Genomic DNA, 22,352 nt, shown 5'->3' on the forward strand with positions numbered 1-22,352 from the left:
CGATTGGGTACAGATCTACACAGATGGATCAGTAGACCCAGAGACAGGAAGAGCGGGAGCAGCCTTTGTGGTTCCTGATAGGAATTATGAAGTATATAGACGGGCACCAGACAAACTCGGGGTGTATACTATGGAGATGTATGGGGTTTTAATGGCATTACAGTGGATAGAGGAGGTTAAAATAGATAAAGTGGTGTTGTTTTCTGACTCAAGCTCAATTCTTAAAAGCCTGCAGACTTTTAGATCTAAATGCAGAGAAGATTTAATGTATGAAGTGCTTCAAAGTTTCAGAAGTTTAGTGCAAATTGGACTAGAAGTAAAGTTTATGTGGGTCCCAGCACATGTGGGGATTGAGGGAAATGAACAGGTAGATAGTTTGGCCAAAAAATCACTTAAAAGCGAGGAGATACAGGTGAACATAAGTATGAGCAAAGCAGAGGCAAAAGCAGTTATCTGGAAGAAAGCGGTGGCAGAATGGCAACAGAAATGGGATGAAGATGTAAAAGGGAGACATTATTATCAGTTTCATAGTAAAGTAAATGGAACCAGGACATGTAGAAATGGAAGTAGGAGAGAGGAAGTTATTATAACAAGGTTGAAAATAGGACACAGTGCTTTAAACAAGACGCTACAGTTGATGGGGAAACATCCTACAGGATTATGTGAACATTGTCAGGAGGAAGAATCTGTTGAGCATGCCATTATGAACTGTAGTTTGTATCAGGATGAAAGAGAGGCCATGAAGGAAGAACTGAGGGAGGTGGGAATAAGTGAGATTACTTTTAAGAAGATTATCAGAGCAGCAGAAAATAATGTGGGAAGAGGCACAGTATTTAGATTTATTAAAGAAGCTGGGTTGTGGAATCGATTGTAAATAGATAGAGACAGTAGAGGGCGGTAATGCAACTTTTTAGGATGCCAACCGCCATAAAACGCCAAGAAGAAGAAGAAGAAGAAGTGATTGGATGGAGCGGAGGTCGGGCCACAACACGCATGCGCAATTCCACTCGGACGTACAGTGTCGCAAACGCACAGTGTGTGTCGTAAAGCCAGTGTTGACGTGTTGCGTTGCGTCGGATGGATGGATGGTTGGATGTTGTTGATGTTGTGATCATCAGGTGCAGAGATGTGTGACAGTGGTGGTGGTGGTGGTCCTCCTGGGGGAGGAGGAGGAGGAGGTGGTCCTCCTGGGGGAGGAGGAGGAGGAGGTGGTGGTCCTCCTACTCCAGCGGTCAGAAGGTGTGTCTCCTCCATCAGCATGGACTCCATCTCAGCTCTCACAGACCTGGAGGAGCTGGAGGCAGTCTACCAGCAGCTCTGTGATCAGGAGGTAGGCAACAGTACAAACACACTACAACAGAGCTTCTCAAAGTGGATTCCAGGGACTCTGTGGGTTCCTTTAGGAGGGTCTAAATTGACCCATACAAGTCTGTAACTCTGACAGTGTACACATGGAACCAAATGAACCCGAGGGTTCATTTGGTTCCATTTGTACACTGTTAAGGGGATCGAGACCTTGAAATGTGAAAGTTTGAGAAACACTGCACTACAGCACACATCATCACATATTTCATCATGATTCATGTCGTTGGAAATAAAACACCTTATAGTTGTAATACATTAATGGCTGGGTGATTCATATAGCTATGATTATCATGATGAGTGCCAACAATGCGGAAGCCAAGCGACACCCACTGTCTGTCGCGTTGTTAGAGTTGTTCTTTTTGGCGACTGGGCAAGCGATCTGCCCATATTAAACATAAGATGGAATTCAGTAGTAGACAGTGGTGTGATATGGATTTTTGAAGTGGTGGCCCTCTAAATTCATTCATCAACTCTTTGTGTGATAGGAAATAACTGAAATTAGCTGATCTACAAGGTGAATTAACATGAATCCAACCCAATACTACAATGCTACACAGGTCAAGCTTTCTATGAAATCTATGAAAATGTTCAATCTGCAACACTATTTTATACAGATAGATGTTGTTGGGGGTCCCTACTTTTTCTTTCAGCTAGCTAAGGGGTCCTTGGCCTGAAAAAAAAAATGCCCTAAAGTCAACATGAATAACAGTAGTGATGGGTCCATAACATGGATACATGGTAAATACGGTAGTAAATGTTGCACTTATAGCTCTTTTATCCAAAGCGCTTTACATAGATTGTGCATTACATCCACTCATTCACACACACATACTGTATACACCTATAGCGGAGGAACCCATGCAAGGCACCAACTTGCACATCGGGAGCATTTCTAGGGGTTCAGAGTCTTGCTCTGGGTAACATCCCAATCCCATCATCCTTTTCAGGGGGGACGCAGTCATTTATTGGCGTCACATGCACACGCGCCTCTAGATGTGCACCGTGCGCCTACATGTGTGCATGCAAGCAATTAGAAAAATACTGCCCTGCAGTAGAGAAACTAAAGGTTTGCTTTGAACAAATCTGAAACACTACCTACCACTGTAATAATGGATGAAGCCATGTATGAGGACCAGGCACATTCACATACATTCACTGCTGGAAAGTGGAAACCTACACAGTAGGTGTTAAAGTATCCATATGAATAGGGGACTTGGGCTTGTGAATCTAGGGGCTTGCCCACCTGGCAGGTAAATAAAACTTTCAGGCAGGTGAAGTTGGCTTTCAGGTTGCCTGTACGGGCAAGTGCTCATTTGAGGGGGGACGCAACTGTCAATAAACACAACACGAGAATATATGTCTAAACACCTGAACGTGGCCAGCATGCTCTGTCTGGTCTGGTCTGGTCTGGGGAATATAAAATAAGAGCACTGTTTACCTATATTGTGCTTTTTTACGGTTGCTACACTTAGAAATATAAAATAACAAGTGTGAAACCATAGACATGTTCAATCATAGCTATGTAGGTATTTGGTATTTGTATTTGGAGGTATGAGGTATGACATTTTATCGCACAGCCCCAGAAAGTAAAGACATAAGTGTTAAATTGAGCGGTAATTCAAATCTTACCCATCATCATTTAATGGACAATTTACTTTTCGGGCAAGTGGGCATGACCTTTGGGCAAGTAGAACATGACCTGTACTTGCCCGACAGGCAAGTGCCTCTGAGACCTTAGTGTCAACCCCTGTAGGGGGGATGCCCAAGCCCATCACTCACTGGTAAACCTGGTAAACTTCATTGAATCTATGGGGACGCGTTCTAGTCTATAACTCTATGGTTCTAGCATACACTCTTCCGTGCCGTTCCTGTGCGTGCATGTGTGGAAATTATTGGCCTGACGCCGTGGTTAGCGCGTCCAACAACCAAAGCACCGCTGCCCATCAGTGGGAACTGGAGGAAGATTCACAATTTGATCCCTGTCTCCCACTGGGTTCATGTCTTAAATGTCCTTGAGCAAGACGGTGAACCCCTAGTAGCAACTGCTGTTGATGAGCAGGTTGGTGCCTGGCATGGTTGCCCCTGCACCGTTGGTGTGTGTGTATGAATGGGTGGTGATGAATTTAACACATTGACCGCCATTTTAACATACCTCCGTACTCCCACCTGCCATTCGTCTCCATAGACTTCCATGTAATTGGGTGTGCACGGATCATGCACACCCATGCCTAGATAATGCACCACGTGTGTCCACATTGCTCACAGCTTTCAAACAAAAAAATCCGAATGGAAATCCGTTCAGGCATTCATGAGATAGCAGCCATTATGTTTTACACTGTTGTGAGCTTGGAGGTCTGCTACCTGAGTTGTATGGGGGTTGTATGGGGGTTAAACATGCAATTTCGCGATTGCTATCATGCCTACTCCATTTTTGGGGGTCAAAAATCTTTTTTGAAAAAAAAAATTTTTGAATTTTTTTTTTTTTTTTTTTTTTTTTAATTCTCGGGACTATCGGGCCTGGCGGGGAAAGACATTGGAATAATCTCGGGACTATCGGGCCTGGCAGGGAATGAGTTAACATACTTTAAAGAGATTTGGATAAAAGGTGCTATACACATTTACCCATGAGCTACCATACTGCCACGTATTTGTGTTTGCACTGTTACTGTACACACAATACTTTGTTCTGACAGAAAGAGGCAGAGACTGAGCTGGACAAACTGGTGGGGCAGCAAGGATCCATTCACACTAAGATGTTAGCACTGCAGAGGATGGGGTGAGTTGTAAACACTGTATTAGATTCAGAGGATGGGGTACACATTTTGTATTAGAGCCAGACGGACTGTTTTGGCCGATATATCTGCCATTATTTTACATTGGCATCAGCAATTATGCTGCCGAGTTAATGCATTTGGACGTCTCTACAAAATGGTGATTTGGGTCACAGCCACTAACTACCAATACCACTTTGCAAGTCTTAAGTCAACAGGTAGGGCGTTCCAATTAAAGCCCCTAAGCTACCTGTTGACCTAAGACGTGAGAAATCACAGTCATCTTTTAAATTGTTTTCTTAAATTATTCTTGCATTTCTTTAACATTTTGTGCCTACTGTGCTATTTTATTCATTCATGTTTTATTGTAGTTTTTTCTCCAAATGCTTATCATGTTGCTCTTTTACCCTGCTCTGTAAAGCACTTTGTGACTGGGGGCTGTATGTAAGGGATAATGAATGGCTCCGCGATGAATGACGATATATAACAGACCGACGGCCTGATAACTCCCCGAGTTATCAGGCTGAAGAGATGTTATCTATCGTCATTCACCAAGGAGCCATTCATTATCCCGCTTATTACCCGGCAACTAAATAAAATGAATAATTTGACTCAAAACTAAAAACAAAACAAAGAATTTCCTTGTTTACAGACGACTGGAAGAGTTCCACAAGTGTTGCGCTGGGCGTCCCTCCCAGCGCGACACGGTCGCCTTGGAAAACAAGGAAGTGCTGATTAGATAGAATCCATTTTCTGAAACTGTCGTCTATTTCTCGCTTAAAATATTTTTAAAAACATTCTTGAGAGCAACGTTTAGTTCTAAATGTCGCTGTGTGTTTGTTTACATGGCTGACATGTTGGATGCAGCACTAGATTCACACAGTGCAGCTTCACTCTAGCAGGTGCTTTGAGCCTTTGATTAGGCAGCGGTCTGTTATAGAGCATCGCAGCGGAAGTGGATGCCTGGGGTCACTTTCACTTTCACCATTCATTTTCGCCATAGACTTTTACAAAAACATTTATAACAATTATGTTAAGCCTCGAACCAAGCCATCCAGGATGGAGGTGAATCATGATCATATAACCTTTTTTTCTATGAAAAGAACATTTTGAAAATCGCTAAACAAAGGGTAGTTATTAAATGTAGTATATCAAATAATGTAATATTAAAATATGTTTTCACATCAAAGGTTATATGGTCATGATTCACCTCCATCCTGGATGGCTTGGTTCGAGGCTTAACATAATTGTTATAAATATTTTTGTAAAAGTCTATGGCGAAAATGAATGGTGAAAGTGAAAGTGACCCCAGGCATCCACTTCCGCTGCGATGCTCTATAGAGCGGAGCGGTCTGTTATCGGGGAATATCAGACCTCTGATTTCAGCGATTGACCAATCAGAATCAAGCATTCAAACAAGCCGGGTAATAAAAATAGATATTACATTATCATTATCATTCAGGCCCAACCTACAGCTGATTGAAGGAGATGCCAGTCAGCTGGCGGGCATGATCACATTCACCTGCAGCCTGGCAGAGAACGTCAGCCGAAAAGTACGACAGCTCGACCTGGCAAAGGTAACAACGCAACAACGCACTTGATATGTGGGATATGACATATTTGGGATATTACATATTTTCACGTTACATTCAGTTACACTCTGATGCAGGTTTTGCGTGTTTCTATGGCTGTCACAATTATTACATAATCGTCTAATCGCAATTATTTTACATAATCGCAATTATTTTACATAATCGCAATTATTTTGTGATAATCATCATAATCGTTTGCATGTTGAAAATGTTTATGTTCCAAAATTTAAAAAATAGTGGAAATAGCAGATCTATAAGCTTGTAGATCGGCTATTTCCACTATCAATGTTCTTTTTAAAGTGTAAAGTTGTCAAATATGTCCTTCATTTCTTTGTATATTTAGGTTATGTGTCATATCTGCCATGTGCAACTTCAATGCCTAAAAGCCGAACAGAAATGTAATTGTCAATGACAAAAACACAATTAAATCGTTAATCGCAATTATTTGAGTGGCAATTAATCGTCATGTAAAATGACATAATGGTGACAGCCCTACGTGTTTCCTCTTCACCTGTGATGTGCAGACGCGCCTTTATAAGGTCATCCAGCGGGCCGACGACATCCTAGACCTGAAGTTCTGTACGGACGGCGTGCAGACGGCGCTGCGGAACGAAGACTACGAACAGGCCGCCGCCCACATCCACCGCTACCTCTCTCTGGACCAATCAGTCATTGAGCTGAGTCGTCAGGGAGAAGAGAGTAAGTCAATTGTTAACCACTTAAAACTCCATGTGGTTGAGAGGAGTCCCTCAGAGCTGTATGCTCGTTTCCTTTCTGTATCCTGTTATTGTGGGCAAAGCTTTCACTGAAAATTTTCAATCGAAAAGCTGAAAATGTTTAATATTTTATACATGCATGTGCTTTAGAGATTAAAATTAGGAAAGACAACAAACACATTTACCATATCACGATATTGCGATATCTCAACGTCGACGGTGAAAATGTATGACTCATCACTAAACCATAGTTTTGTTGGACATTTTTTAGCCCAATGAATGTTTTTCATGCAAAACAAATGCTTGCAAGGAATTCAGAATAATTAAAAACCCCTAGTTTGACCCCTCACATCCCACTTAAAGCAGATTTTTTGGGAGTCATTTTTTCCTTTATAGTATGGTGTATAGTAAGTGAATGAGACAGAAAATTACCCTAGCTGTCAAACATTTTCCCAGCCATTTTAAAAAAGACACCCCGGCCAAATTTGTTTAATAATAACCCTCCTAGATGACAAATCCATTGAGAAACGGACCTTTGCTCTCATGGTCACGGAAGTGCCATAAACGACCCAGCTCTAACGTGAGGTTGATTTCTTTTTACATGCTCTGAAATTCGCTCTGATATTAGGGCCGAAACACGCAGCAGTGTGCAAAGCCCTTAACTCTCTCCTGTCTCCAGGCAGTGCTGTGGACGCCAGTCTGACGCTGCTGCAGGAGGCGGAGCAGAAGCTGAAGGTCATCGTGTCTGAGCGTCTGGACGAGGCGGTGGCGGCCGTGGACCTGGCCCAGGTGGAGAGGTTCTTCAAGATCTTCCCTCTGCTGGGCCTCCATCAAGAGGGCCTGGCCCGCTTCGGGAAGTACCTCTGCAGCCAGGTAGGTCAGTGTGCTGTGTAACTGTACCTCTGCAGCCAGGTCAGTGTGCTGTGTAACTGTACCGCTGGTTCTCAACCTGTGGGTCGGGACCCCCAGGTCAGTTTGCTGTGTAACTGTACCGCTGGTTCTCAACCTGTGGGTCGGGACCCCCAGGTCAGTTTGCTGTGTAACTGTACCGCTGGTTCTCAACCTGTGGGTCGGGATGATTAGCATAATGTGCAACATTGTTTTCTCAGTAAACCAACCAACATGAAGTTTAAGTGTGTAGAGGGTATCTGCACATTTATAAAGTGTCAATTTAAGGACTTTTAAGACCTTTTCTAATACCTCTAAAATGACAAATTAAACATTGGCCAAATTGTCAAATATTAGAGGCAGAAATTGTGGAAATAGCCGATCTACATGCTCACAACGCCTCGCAACACGAGGAAATGTTCGTTGACTAACCTTTTTTTTTTACACTGACGGAAACTAAATAAGTGTGGTTGCCGTGACCAGAGTCATGATGAGCAATCTGCTTACCATTTATATATTATATATTGTGATGAAGTGAAGCAGGACCAAACACGTAACATTTCTGTTGTGCAGCCGCCCAACCTGGATAACATTACTCTGAAAGTTTACAAAACACAGGTTCAGTTTGATCAGTTGATCTACAACTGAAAGCCTTGTATCTGGGTAGAGGAAAATCTTCATGCAAAATCTTCATGCAATACCTCTTGTCAACCAGTAGGTGTCCTACTTTACCATGGGATATGGGATTGATTGATTGATTGAAGAGTTTATTAGCAGTTTGCAATAGGAAAAAAAGCTCAGTTTCATGACTGCACAAATCACTGGTACAAGGTCAACTAAAAGGAGATCCTCAGCTGACCAAATGCTTTTAAAGGTTCCGCACACAAACCTAAAGCTAGGTGATCATGCTTTTTTCGGTCGCCGCACCAAACCTGTGTAACCCTGCCTGCCCGTGAGAGATGCTCATCTTCCCTGGCCATTTTTAAAACTAGATTAAAGACTTATTTGTTTTCCCTGGCCTTTTAAAATCACATTTTACATTTTACTTGTGTAACATTGTTGTTTTTGTACTGTATTCTATCTGTAACATTGCATATTTTTTTATTGTTTTCTGTATGTTGTGCAGCACTTTGGTTGACCCTGGTGGTTTTTAAATGTGCTATAAGATTGACTTGACTTGACTTGTAAGCTTTGCAGCTTATTTACACAGGAACCACTTTATGTATCTCATATACCATTGAAATACAGACAGATAGAACATAGTACTTTACATAGGATAACATATTACAAACTTTTCAGACCAATTTTGAAGTAGGCTAGGGATTTTCTCTCCTTTTAAGGCTTGTGGAAGGGCGTTCCACATGTTGGTGGTATAGCAGGAGAACGAATTGGAGCCTTGTTTAGTGCTAAATCTAGGTTGAACATGATTAGTGGAGCTGCCTCTGGTGTAGTGATCGTGGACATCCTTGACCTTTAGGAAGTAGTTTGTCAGGTACATGACTATCTTGGAGGTGTAGTGTATCTTGTACACCAGGCCCATTGCAAGATGCTGTACTACTTTGAGCCACCCCACGCTTTCGTGGTGATGATCGGTAAGGTGGGCCCGAGGAGGAAGACCAAGCACGACCCTAATCAGTTTGTTCTGGACTGTTTGGAGCTTTAACTTTAAGGCAGCTGGGGCATCGCGATACCAAACGAGGATTCCGTAATCAATGAGGGGCCCAATAAGAACACCTCCTCAATATACTGTACATTTCTCAATCAAAGTCCAGTACAGGTAGACAACACCACTGCTAGTGTTGTTATATATTAGAATTTGTGTATTAACATTCTCTGCCACCCAGATTGATCTGAAATAAAGCAGCATTACAGCTTTACCTTGTGGTGAGACTTGCCAATTTGAATATCATGTGAATAACCATTTCTTTGCATCTTTGGAACTGGAATGTGGAACATCTACTCGAGCGCTAATGGGTTTATAATCAGTAGCCTCCTCTGAATTGCCAAGTGGCTACCACTGTAAAAGTGGCTGAGTTCCAAGTAGTGGGGATCACCCCAGTGGTGTGTGCGAGTCTGTGTCTCTTCTCCTCAAAATTCACAATTATTTTCCTTAAACCACATTAACCCTAGCCTGGCGGTGCCAGACCCTTTCACACACTTGGTCGATCCACCACCACCCCACGCCAGGGGTGGTGGTGGTGGATCCACCACCACCCACGCCAGGGGGTGGTGGTGCGGTCTGGACACCAGGCTACATGAACCCATGTCATAGGTGAAAACTTAAACTTAAACAAATTCAAAACTGTCTTGTTGTTCTGTTGTGAACTTGTAGATCTGTCTTTGTTCCTCTTAGTTATACGACAAAGTCACAGAAGAGAAGACTTGTTCAGTTAGCAATAGCATATCATAGTAATGTGCCTTATGTAGTGTATTATATGTTTAATGTATACAGTAGTTTAGTCATACTGTGTAATGTATTTTTCAATTAAACAAAAAATATTTTTGATACAATCTTAAATTGGTATATTTTTCACAATAACCATTCCACATGAATGTGTTTTTGACAACATCTCTGAGCTTTCTCTTTGGTCTTGACTCGAGTGTCTTCCCCCGGCACCCATGCCAAAATGACATGGGCAAAGGGAGTGCTTTTATTTATTTATTTTAGGGCTGGGACTCGATTAAAAAAATGAATCGAATTAATCAGAGGCTTTGTAATTAATTAATCGAAATTAATCGCATGTTTAATCGCGTATAACTATTTGACCTGAGAAGCATTTTTTTTTTTCAAGTAAAACACATTTTGTTGTACGTGTGAATCAACGAGTGATCGGCTACTTCTCCCTTTGCGTTTGGTGTCTCTTCTTGGTTGGTGCATCGCTATGATCGGTATGCCTGAAACTGAAGGTTCTGTGGTGCAAAAACTAAGTGTGATTAAAATGCGTTCATTTTTTTAATCGCGTTAATTTTCTATTAATCAGTTAAAGTCCCAGCCTTAATTTATTTATTTATGTATTTATTTATGTTTTAGTTTATTTATGTAAAGTTAATTCATACCGTTTCTGACTACGGTATGTCGTCGTGTTTCAAAATAACCTGGGCGAGGACCCTGCACTGAAGCCTTGGTTTTGGAACGGTGTTTCCATGGGTGTGTTTGAAAACTGCATTCTGGGAATCGCAGTAAGTGTTGCCAAAGTATGTACTTTATTAATGTGGGTTTAATCATTGTGATGTTATTAACGTCCATCTGTGCTCCTGTAGTTGGCCTCCAAAGCCGAGGAGAACCTGCTGCTGGCTGCAGGAGGAGACCTGGGGGACAAGAGAGCAGCGCTGGTCTATGCCGACACTCTGACGCTGTTACTGGAAGGTGAGGAAAGGAAAGCACACGGCTGGCACCATCACAAAGAAATGGCACCCTGTTCACATTGGCCTGTTAGAGCGCCACCAAGAGGCCACATTAACTTTAACCCATTTAGGCCTAGAATTATTGAATGCTTTAACCAGTGAAAAATAGCAGATATACAAGCTCACAGCGCGGCACCGAGTGCCACGCTGCGAGCTGCTATTTTTGAAAAAGTCGTGAAAATGTGTGCAAATCTTTGAATATATGTATTTTTAAAGTGAACGTTTGTAACTCAAATTTTGCTTCTGGGTGGTCCCCGGAACTAAATATTTTGAGATGGGGGTCCGTGGCCAAATACATATCATTTTTGGGGGTCCTTCACATGAAAGGGTTTGAGAACCACTGACATAGTAGTCTCTCAAGAACAGACTAACTGAGCTCCAGTTAAGTGAAAAGGACCTTTTCTTTGACGATGGCTGGCCAGATTGCTGACATAGTAACACAGGTTTTTCAAAAAGTCTTAGAAGGATTCAAAAGACACTTATAGAATCGGGTCAAAATTCTAATTTTCACGATTTTTCAAAAATTGCAGATCTACAAGCTCACAGCGCGGCACTCGGTGCCGCGCTGTGAGCTTGTATATCTGCTGTTTTTCAATAGTTAAAGCATAAAATAATTCTAGGCCCTAAATGGGTTAACCTACCTGACCTTGTGGAGACCTGTGCTCAGAGGAGCACCTTTTCTAGTTATCATTATCATTATTATTATTTATTATTGTTGTTCTATTATTAATTGTGTAACGCGGGTGTCCAGGCATCGCCAGGGTGGTGGAGACCCATCAGCCCATCGTAGAGACGTACTACGGTCCAGGTCACCTGTACACCCTCATCACACACCTGCAGCAGGAGTGTGACCGCCAGGCGCAGAAGATAGTGGACACGTTCATCCTGCAGAGAGACTACCACAACAAGGTTATTATTCCATCCATCCATCCATCTTCAACCACTTATCCGGAATCGGGTCGCGGGGGTAACAGTTCCAACTGAGACTTCCAGATTTCCTTATCCTGAGCAACTTCCTCCACTCCCTCTGGGAGTATACCGAGGCGTTCCCAAGCCAGTTTGGAGATATAATCCCTCCATCTGGTCTTAGGTCTGCCACGGGATCTCCTCCCAGTGGGACGTGCATCGAGGACCTTCCTATTATAGTTATATATATTTTTTTAAAACACGGATTTAACAAAATATTTAGATTTGTATTATCGCGAGAACCACGGCTTCCATTATAGCATAGTAACTCTTCAGGAATAGAAAGCTTGCAGTGTTCTATTAGCCTGGATTCCCTATAGATCATACATGGGCAACTGGCGGCCCGGGGGCCCACATGTGGCCCCCACCTTCACATAATGCGGCCCTCAGGTTAATAAAGCAGGTCAAACATGACGTTTTCTATAATAAAAACGTCTTTTTAACTATGGACCTCCCTGCCAGACGTCTTCTGGACGTATTTTTTTTTTTTTAAATAATAAAAAAAAATAAAAAAAAATGAAAACGTTTTTTTGAAAAAAAAAAGATTTGGACCTCCAACAGTGTACTAGCCATGATCGCGATCGCGAAATTGCATGTTTAACCCCCATACCAACCCCATCTTTCAAACATGGCAGCCATGTTTGTTTACATTTGAAGAAAACATAAGGGCTGCCTTCTCCTGAATGCCTGAACGGATTTCCAAGCGGATTTTTTTGTTTGAAAGCTGTGAAAAGCATGCACATGCATAGTGCATGATCTGTGCACGAATGTGTGCACCAGCGTGCACACTATTTTTTTAACCCTTTGTTGAACCGGCAATATAAGAGGTCCCACTTTAAATATGTCACTGAAGAAGTTAATGACTAGTATAGTAGTATTAAAATGTTTTATTTTACTTTTTATGTCCAATGTATTTGTATTTAGATTCATAAAGTTAACATGAGTATATAACTAAATGCGTTATAAATTGAAACAAAATGTTACATTTCAGGATTCCAATTAAAGAATAGCAATAAACAACGTTAAACTCACATTGCCACTCACTTAATGCATGTGCATACCCTCTATTGATGATGTCACTGGTAGACAGCTTTCTGAACAGCCCTCCTATGAGACACAAAGAAATGGTGCCACTTTTATCATGAACATTAGTGAGGAGCAAATATGTGATGATAGGTTGAAAGGTGATGAAGTCGTCCTTTAATACATAATATTTAAAGCGGCACTATGTATCTATTTTCTTATGAAATCTGTATGGTAGAGTATACTAATACAATATAATTTATACAATCTGGTAGATTATGCTAATACAATATAATTTATACTATCTGTATTGTAGAGTATGTTAATACAATACCATATCATTTATACAATCTGTATGGTAGATTATGCCAATACAATATAACATATACAATCTTTATTGTAGAGTATGTTAATACAATATAATTTATACAATCTGTATGGTAGAGCATGTTAAAGGTGATACACCATGCATTTAAAAAGTATTTATGTCATATTTTTTATGTCCCAAAAACGTTTTTCAAAAGGTTTGAGGCTAAATTACCACTCCTGAATAGAGAGCCTCTCTCATTTTTGAATGGCTCTCAGAGCATTTTCAGCTGCAGTACCACCTTTGGCCTGAAAAAAGTAAAAAAAAAAAAGAAATCTGGACAGCCTGTTTTGAGAACCCGTGGGATGCTTTTAACCTCTGCCTTCCCAAAACCAGAGAAAGACACAACAGTCAGAAATGGGACTTTGTGAGGATAGAAGGTGCTAGTGGGACCCCAAAAAAAGGTTTTAAAATAGGAAAAGTGAAATTTCATGGTGTATCACCTTTAATACAATATAACTTATACAATCTGTATGGTAGAGTATGTTAATACAATATAACTTATACAATCTGTATGGTAGAGTATGTTAATTCAATATAACTTATACAATCTGTATGGTAGAGTATGTTAATACAATATAACTTATACAATCTGTATTGTAGATTATATTAATGACTCAATGGTAAAAATGTCAGCACTTGCACAGGAAACACCTGGGTTAAATCATTACACATCTCTAGCTTTTGAAGTAACAATAATCATCGGTGGTGTAGTTTCAGATTGTCCAGAACAGCATGATGAGGAGTGCACCGCCAGAGAGGATCGAACCCAGGTACTGATGCTGCTGAACTCTCTTTAAAACACCTTTTATTGTACCTTTATTATACTACTGCTTCTCAACATGTGGTCCTGGAGGGGGGTCCTTGGGGGGTCCAACAGCTAAATGATTGATAGTTAGGAGGAACCAAATTAACCCCTACAGATCTGTAACTCTGAGAAGGTACAAATGGAACCATTTTAACTTTTTTTTGTTTTGTTTTTTTATAATCTTTTGAGTTTTATGATTTTTTATTCTTTTTTAATATTTTATGCAAATGTTTTACTCTGATTATAAGTACTTTGAGATTTGTTCAGTCACCCGAGAGAGACTCGGAGTAGAGATGCTGCTCCTTCACTTGGAAAGGGTTAGATATTCGCGGAGGGTTAGATTTTCACCCGTGGCGGGACGGAGCATGGCTTCAGGTTATCGCCCTCCCTCACTAATTCACCATAATTACTCTGCAGTTAGGAACAGTTACATTAATCCTTCAATATACACATTTGTTGTCTTAATTGAAAACTGACTGAGGATTACATTAGTCTAATCTGTGTGACTGACAGGAGAGATGATCAGAGCACCGTCGTTGAAACATGGATTAAGGATTGGATAGAGTCTGTCAGTGAAGGTGCAGCCAGTGAATGAGTAGAGATGAACTCTGGCCTCCACATCATAAAAGGAGACCAGACCCTCCTCATAATCCACAAACACTCCCACTTTATGGAGCTCCTCTCTTACAGGGAGGAGGACAGGAGGGTCAGCAAGAGCCCTGTACTCATTTCCATGCCTCAACATTATAGACCAGTAACCGTTGTTGGGACTCTGTATGTTTAATTGTTTCCTGTTGATGGACTCTCTGGCCACTCCTACAGACCAATATGTCTTCCCTGTAACCTGAACCTCATAGTAAAACCTTCCTGAGGAGAAGCTTTGTTTTCCTAAGACACGTGTACTTTCAGAGAATCTATCTTTGTTGTTTGTGAAATCCTTCTTCCAGTCTCCGCGACTCACTTGTTTTCCATCCTCAGACAGGATGAGAAAGGGATGTGCTGTATCAGGGTCCAGAGTCACAACCACTGCGTATTGTTGGACCCTTCTCAGCTCAGCATCTCGTAGCTTCTTCTCCATCTCTTGACCGAGTGTCTCCAGAGCCGTCCTAACCGTTTCCTCAAATGAAGACTGATGGACCTTGTCCTGGGTGGGTGGAGGAGGGGTTTTGATGGATGGGAAGTTCTGGAGGAGGTGGAGGTGGTCTTCAGTGTGTGAGAGCTGCTTCAGCTCAGAGAGTCTCTTCTTTAACTCAGTGATTTCTTGTTGCAGATCTTTGATGAAGCCGTCAGCCTGTTTCTCTGTTGTTTTCTGCTCCTCTTCAATCGCATCAATGAGCTCAGCCTGGCTTCTCTCAATACAGCTGATCAGAGCAGTGAAGACCTGCACACTGCCTGCTATCTCTCTGTCTGCATTCTTCTTGCTGAGCTCTACTGAGTGTTTCATTTCCTGAATTTTCCCTTGTCTCTCCTGGATCATCTTCTGAACTTGAGCCTCTGTCTCTCCCAGCTCAGCCTTCTTTCCTTCATAAGCCTCTTCCAGAGACACAGTTTGATGTAACCTGTGGTCTGACTTCGTACACATCTGACAAACACACACGTTGTCAGTCCTACAGAACAGCTCCAGAGGTTTGTCGTGTTTCTTACAAATAATACCGTCCAGGTTCTTTACAGGGTCGAATAGTTTGTGTCGTTTTAATGCTGCGACTCTCAGATGAGGCTCCAGGTGAGTCTCACAGAAGGAGATCTGACACACCAGGCAGGACTTCAGGGCTTTGAGCTTGGTCTCGGTACAGACGTCACAGGAGACTTCATCTGGTTCAGCAGGCTCCTGCTTTGTGCTGGAAGTTGTGTTCAGCTGTTTGTATTTCCTGAACTGATCGGCCATCTCTGAAATCAAGGTATTGACAAGGACGTCTGGTCTCTTCCAGAAGATAGTTTGACATAGTGGACATTGACACACGTTATTAATGTCCCAGTAACGAGCGATACAGGTGTTGCAGTAGTTGTGTCCACATGGCGTGCTGACAGGATCGGTGAACACATCCAGACAGATAGAACACAGGAACTGCTCTTCAGACAGGAGAATGCTGGCAGAGGCCATGTCTACACACTGAAAATAAATACAAAGATGAATACCTTCTCACAACTCAATAGTTATTAATCTGATTGGGAATAGAGCACAATAATGATATACTAGCAGTATACCGTATGAAATCATACAAAGTGAAACATTAGACTGGGGAATCTCAAGGAATATGAAAAGGAGGGTATTGGGGTAAGATCATTTTCTGGATACAGTTACAACTTATTTCTGAGTTACTGAATATTACGTCCTTATCTGCTGTACTCACCTTTTCATATACAGTATGTTTGTAAAAGTCGTGTTGAATGAATGTATTGTAGAGCTTGTTGCGTTCGCTGCCTCCAAACCTGTTTCACTGTTTTAACTTTCACTTCCCTCAGAGTTGCATCACTGGGAAACTCCTCTTTGTTCAGTATGTGTAGTTGTTAACCCTTCACATCCTCCACTCCATCTCTTTCTCATTCCATTCCCTCTCCTCCTCTCCTCCTCTACCAATTCCACTGGCATGTTCTTTTGGGTAGAGAGTTTGTCTAGGAATAGGGCTGCGACCCGACTCCGGATAAGCGGTTGGAGATGGATGGATGGATGGATGGATGGATGTAGCACTGAAATAAAAAAAATAAAAATAAAAAAGTGCATTATAAATAAAATATATTTATTATTGTCATCATGTGAACAGAACTGGACCCTGTCCTGATGGTATTATTCTCATCATGTGAACAGAGAACTGTCCTGATGGTATTATTCTCATCATGTGAACAGAGAACTGTCCTGATGGTATTATTCTCATCATGTGAACAGAGAACTGTCCTGATGGTATTATTCTCATCATGTGAACAGAGAACTGTCCTGATGGTATTATTCTCATCATGTGAACAGAGAACTGTCCTGATGGTATTATTCTCATCATGAGAACAGAGAACTGTCCTGATGGTATTATTCTCATCATGTGAACAGAGAACTGTCCTGATGGTATTATTCTCATCATGTGAACAGAGAACTGTCCTGATGGTATTATTCTCTACATGTGAACAGAGAACTGTCCTGATGGTATTATTCTCATCATGTGAACACAGAACTGTCCTGATGGTATTATTCTCATCATGTGAACAGAGAACTGTCCTGATGGTATTATTCTCATCATGTGAACAGAGAACTGTCCTGATGGTATTATTCTCATCATGTGAACAGAGAACTGTCCTGATGGTATTATTCTCATCATGTGAACAGAGAACTACCCTGTCCTGATGGTATTATTCTCATCATGTGAACAGAGAACTGTCCTGATGGTATTATTCTCATCATGTGAACAGAGAACTGTACTGATGGTATTATTCTCATCATGTGAACAGAGAACTGTACTCATGGTATTATTCTCATCATGTGAACAGAGAACTGTACTGATGGTATTATTCTCATCATGTGAACAGAGAACTGTACTGATGGTATTATTCTCATCATGTGAACAGAGAACTAGACCCTGTCCTGATGGAGGTGACCCTGATGAACGCCCGGGCGGAGCTCTACCTGCGCTTCCTGCGTCGTCGCATGATGGCCGACTTTGAGGTGGGCGACCCGCGGAGCGTCACGCAGGGTATGCACATTACTTACTGTAGAGTCACTTTATTGTCACTTAGATGCACTGTTTAGGTACCGTTTGGCTTACATGTGAAATACTTGCACTCGAAAGCTCAGATACATTAAAACATGATAAAATGACCTAAAAATAAACACTCAATAAACAATAAACAATAAATATATCAATTTTGCCCATTTGAAAATGGCAGATCTACAAGCTCACAATGTGTCACATCGTGACACATTGTGAGCTTGTAGATCGGCTATTTTCAAAAGATTTTAGGTAGATTTGAAAACTTGAAACGGGACATTCTGCATATAAAGCAGGGTTTCCTTCAGCACTTTATTGGCCAGGTGGGCCCCCTGGCCTAAAATCTGTAGCACCTGGCCAAGAGACAAGAGTAAACCTCTCCTTTTATGTTGAGGGCAAAAATAAGAATTAGTCTAAAATAAGGGAATTCATTTAGTTCTGTTTTCCGTCATCATGGGCACATTCATGTGTTTTTTATAGGGCAAAAATAAGAATTAATATTAAAAATTAAGTGAATTAATTACTCTAATTAATTATCAAAAAATGTCCCGCACTGGTTCCCCCACTGGTCAAGACTTTTTCCTGCAGGAAACCCTGTAAAGAGTATTTTTACTTTTGGAACTTTTAAGTACGTTTTGATGCCAATACTTGTGTATTACTTTTCAAGTGCATTGTGAATTCCGGACCTTTACTTACTGAGGACTGAGTACTTTTACTTACTGAGTACTGAGTACTTTTCCCACCACAGTTTAACAGTCTGATAGCCTGTGGGTAAAAACCTGTTCCTCAGCCTGCTAGTGTGTGATTCGTATCACTTCACCCTTTGGGCTTTAAAGGGGGAACATTTATTTTGTGTGGGTGGGTGGGGGTCTTGAAAGGAGAATTCCGGACGAGTGCTTTTCTTACCATAATCTGATACTATTCCATCCTTTAATCCTTTTTTCTTACTTTTCAATAAGGGTAGGCATAATAAGCCCAGGCTTCAGCCTATTCCCTTTCGGTGCCACTGTTGTCAGTGGACTACATTGTAATAATGTATTTTAATTTTTCTTTAATGGACCGAAATAAAGATTACTACTACTACTTTAACCAGTCGTAGAGGAGAACCAAACAAACTAGCACATGTTAGCTCTGACCCGATCGGTGGGATCTAGCAGCCGTTATGAACAGCCATTATGAACAAGAAAAAAGGAATTGTCGAGCGATGCAAATAAGCGGTTTATCCCACCGCTCTCGGTCGGACCTCCCGAAGACTCGAGATGATAAAAAAAAAAATACCTAAAAATACCAATCGTTCTGGGATATCATAACATCAGATTAACATAATAAAACAGTTAGTCCGAAATTCCCCTTTTAATGATCCTCAGGGATTAATTGAGGCAGTGCAGGGTGTAGAGGTCTTCCAGACGAGGCAGCTCAGTGATGTTCACAACCTTCCCCAGCAGCGCCTTGGGCAGAACAAACCCTAAACTGCTCAAATCCTTTGAGTTGTTGAGTGTTTTTCTGATGTTTTTCCAGATCACCAGCAGAACGTGGAGAAGCTGCTGAAGCACTGTGGGCTGAGCACCACCATGCAGGAAGTGATAGGTTACTACATTCCTATGGAGGAGTACTACATGAGGGAGACTGTCAGCAAGGTATGAATGGAGGAGTACTACATGAGAGAGACTGTCAGCAAGGTACTGTACATATCTGTACTACATGAGAGAGACTGTCAGCAAGGTACTGTACATATCTGTACTACATGAGAGAGACTGTCAGCAAGGTACTGTACATATCTGTACTACATGAGAGAGACTGTCAGCAAGGTACTGTACATATCTGTACTACATGAGAGAGACTGTCAGCAAGGTACTGTACATATCTGTACTACATGAGAGAGACTGTCAGCAAGGTACTGTACATATCTGTACTACATGAGAGAGACTGTCAGCAAGGTACTGTACATATCATTACTACATGAGAGAGACTGTCAGCAAGGTACTGTACATATCTGTACTACATGAGGGAGACTGTCAGCAAGGTACTGTACATATCTGTTACTACATGAGAGAGACTGTCAGCAAGGTACTGTACATATCTGTACTACATGAGGGAGACTGTCAGCAAGGTACTGTACATATCTGTACTACATGAGAGAGACTGTCAGCAAGGTACTGTACATATCTGTTACTACATGAGAGAGACTGTCAGCAAGGTACTGTACATATCTGTACTACATGAGGGAGACTGTCAGCAAGGTACTGTACATATCTGTACTACATGAGAGAGACTGTCAGCAAGGTACTGTACATATCTGTACTACATGAGGGAGACTGTCAGCAAGGTACTGTACATATCATTACTACATGAGAGAGACTGTCAGCAAGGTACTGTACATATCTGCACTACATGAGGGAGACTGTCAGCAAGGTACTGTACATATCTGTACTACATGAGGGAGACTGTCAGCAAGGTACTGTACATATCTGTACTACATGAGGGAGACTGTCAGCAAGGTACTGTACATATCATTACTACATGAGAGAGACTGTCAGCAAGGTACTGTACATATCTGTACTACATGAGGGAGACTGTCAGCAAGGTACTGTACATATCTGTACTACATGAGGGAGACTGTCAGCAAGGTACTGTACATATCTGTACTACATGAGGGAGACTGTCAGCAAGGTACTGTACATATCATTACTACATGAGAGAGACTGTCAGCAAGGTACTGTACATATCTGCACTACATGAGAGAGACTGTCAGCAAGGTACTGTACATATCTGTACTACATGAGAGAGACTGTCAGCAAGGTACTGTACATATCTGTACTACATGAGGGAGACTGTCAGCAAGGTACTGTACATATCATTACTACATGAGAGAGACTGTCAGCAAGGTACTGTACATATCATTACTACATGAGAGAGACTGTCAGCAAGGTACTGTACATATCTGTACTACATGAGAGAGACTGTCAGCAAGGTACTGTACATATCATTACTACATGAGAGAGACTGTCAGCAAGGTACTGTACATATCTGTACTACATGAGAGAGACTGTCAGCAAGGTACTGTACATATCTGCACTACATGAGGGAGACTGTCAGCAAGGTACTGTACATATCTGTACTACATGAGAGAGACTGTCAGCAAGGTACTGTACATATCATTACTACATGAGAGAGACTATCAGCAAGGTACTGTACATATCTGTACTACATGAGAGAGACTGTCAGCAAGGTACTGTACATATCATTACTACATGAGAGAGACTGTCAGCAAGGTACTGTACATATCTGTACTACATGAGAGAGACTGTCAGCAAGGTACTGTACATATCTGTACTACATGAGGGAGACTGTCAGCAAGGTACTGTACATATCTGTACTACATGAGGGAGACTGTCAGCAAGGTACTGTACATATCTGTACTACATGAGAGAGACTGTCAGCAAGGTACTGTATCTGTACTACATGAGAGAGACTGTCAGCAAGGTACTGTACATATCTGCACTACATGAGAGAGACTGTCAGCAAGGTATGAATGGAGGAGTACTACATGAGGGAGACTGTCAGCAAGGTATGAATGGAGGAGTACTACATGAGAGAGACTGTCAGCAAGGTATGAATGGAGGAGTACTACATGAGAGAGACTGTCAGCAAGGTATGAATGGAGGAGTACTACATGAGAGAGACTGTCAGCAAGGTATGAATGGAGGAGTACTACATGAGAGAGACTGTCAGCAAGGTATGAATGGAGGAGTACTACATGAGAGAGACTGTCAGCAAGGTACTGTACATATCTGTACTACATGAGAGAGACTGTCAGCAAGGTACTGTACATATCTGTACTACATGAGAGAGACTGTCAGCAAGGTACTGTACATATCTGTACTACATGAGAGAGACTGTCAGCAAGGTACTGTACATATCTGTACTACATGAGAGAGACTGTCAGCAAGGTACTGTACATATCTGTTACTACATGAGAGAGACTGTCAGCAAGGTACTGTACATATCTGTACTACATGAGAGAGACTGTCAGCAAGGTACTGTACATATCTGTACTACATGAGAGAGACTGTCAGTAAGGTACTGTACATATCTGTACTACATGAGGGAGACTGTCAGCAAGGTACTGTACATATCTGTACTACATGAGAGAGACTGTCAGCAAGGTACTGTAGTTTAGTTTAGTTTAGTTTATTAGCACATCATATAAAACATGTAACATTATATACATGGGAACAAAATACAGTGCGAGGAAAGGAAGAAGCCATCAGGCTTATTTGGAATCCTTCCCTTATTGGAAGAGATAATAAGATTACAGATTTAAAAGTTCAATAACAATACGGTAAAATACCACAAAAGGGGCAGCTGTGCAATGAAGAGATAAAAACACAGAAACTGCAAAAAAGAACAAAAGAAAAGAGAAAAAGAAAAAAGAACATTAAGAAAACACATCAGTAAACTAAATCATGTTGACTACAGTTAGGACGAAATAAGATATAGCTTTAGATGTTTTTTGAATACTGGCAAGGATATTGATAACTTCAGTGAAGCATCTAGACAGTTCCACAAATGAGGGCCTCTAAATTTGATAAATGATTGATGTTTTGAAGTACGACAAAAAGGTAAATCAAAATCATCCCTTTGCCTTGTGGGGTAGGAGTGAAAATACATATCTGCAAGGGTGTGTGTGTGCGTGCGTGCGCGTGTGTGCCTGCGTGCGTGCGTATGTGTATGCCTGGCCTGCTCAACAATGCCTCTT

The 22,352-nt window shown here is 41.5% G+C and overlaps 2 protein-coding genes across 3 annotated transcripts in view; one reads left to right on the top strand and one right to left on the bottom strand.

Annotated features, from left to right (window-relative positions):
• The first annotated feature begins 1,062 nt into the window (after positions 1 to 1,062).
• Positions 1,063 to 22,352, top strand: part of cog4 (component of oligomeric golgi complex 4) — a 182,080-nt gene continuing 160,790 nt past the window's right edge. For both annotated transcript variants that reach the window (XM_080729706.1, XM_080729705.1), the window contains exons 1-11: positions 1,063 to 1,148; positions 1,179 to 1,330; positions 4,059 to 4,141; positions 5,599 to 5,713; positions 6,253 to 6,427; positions 7,124 to 7,317; positions 10,594 to 10,699; positions 11,489 to 11,646; positions 13,808 to 13,866; positions 17,454 to 17,578; positions 19,112 to 19,230. In XM_080729706.1, the coding sequence (XP_080585832.1) occupies positions 1,127 to 1,148; positions 1,179 to 1,330; positions 4,059 to 4,141; positions 5,599 to 5,713; positions 6,253 to 6,427; positions 7,124 to 7,317; positions 10,594 to 10,699; positions 11,489 to 11,646; positions 13,808 to 13,866; positions 17,454 to 17,578; positions 19,112 to 19,230 (1,308 nt within the window). In that variant the 5' untranslated portion in view covers positions 1,063 to 1,126. The remainder of the gene's footprint in view (positions 1,149 to 1,178; positions 1,331 to 4,058; positions 4,142 to 5,598; positions 5,714 to 6,252; positions 6,428 to 7,123; positions 7,318 to 10,593; positions 10,700 to 11,488; positions 11,647 to 13,807; positions 13,867 to 17,453; positions 17,579 to 19,111; positions 19,231 to 22,352) is intronic.
• On the bottom strand, positions 14,395 to 16,002 carry LOC308288044 (zinc finger protein RFP-like; the record flags this gene model as incomplete). Its single annotated transcript, XM_080729388.1, has 1 exon — positions 14,395 to 16,002. One exon carries the CDS (start codon positions 16,000 to 16,002, stop codon positions 14,395 to 14,397), a length of 1,608 nt encoding a protein of 535 aa, XP_080585514.1.

Source organism: Nannobrachium achirus (genome assembly GCF_963921795.1).
Source record: "Nannobrachium achirus genome assembly, chromosome: 7".
NCBI lineage: Eukaryota > Metazoa > Chordata > Actinopteri > Myctophiformes > Myctophidae > Nannobrachium > Nannobrachium achirus.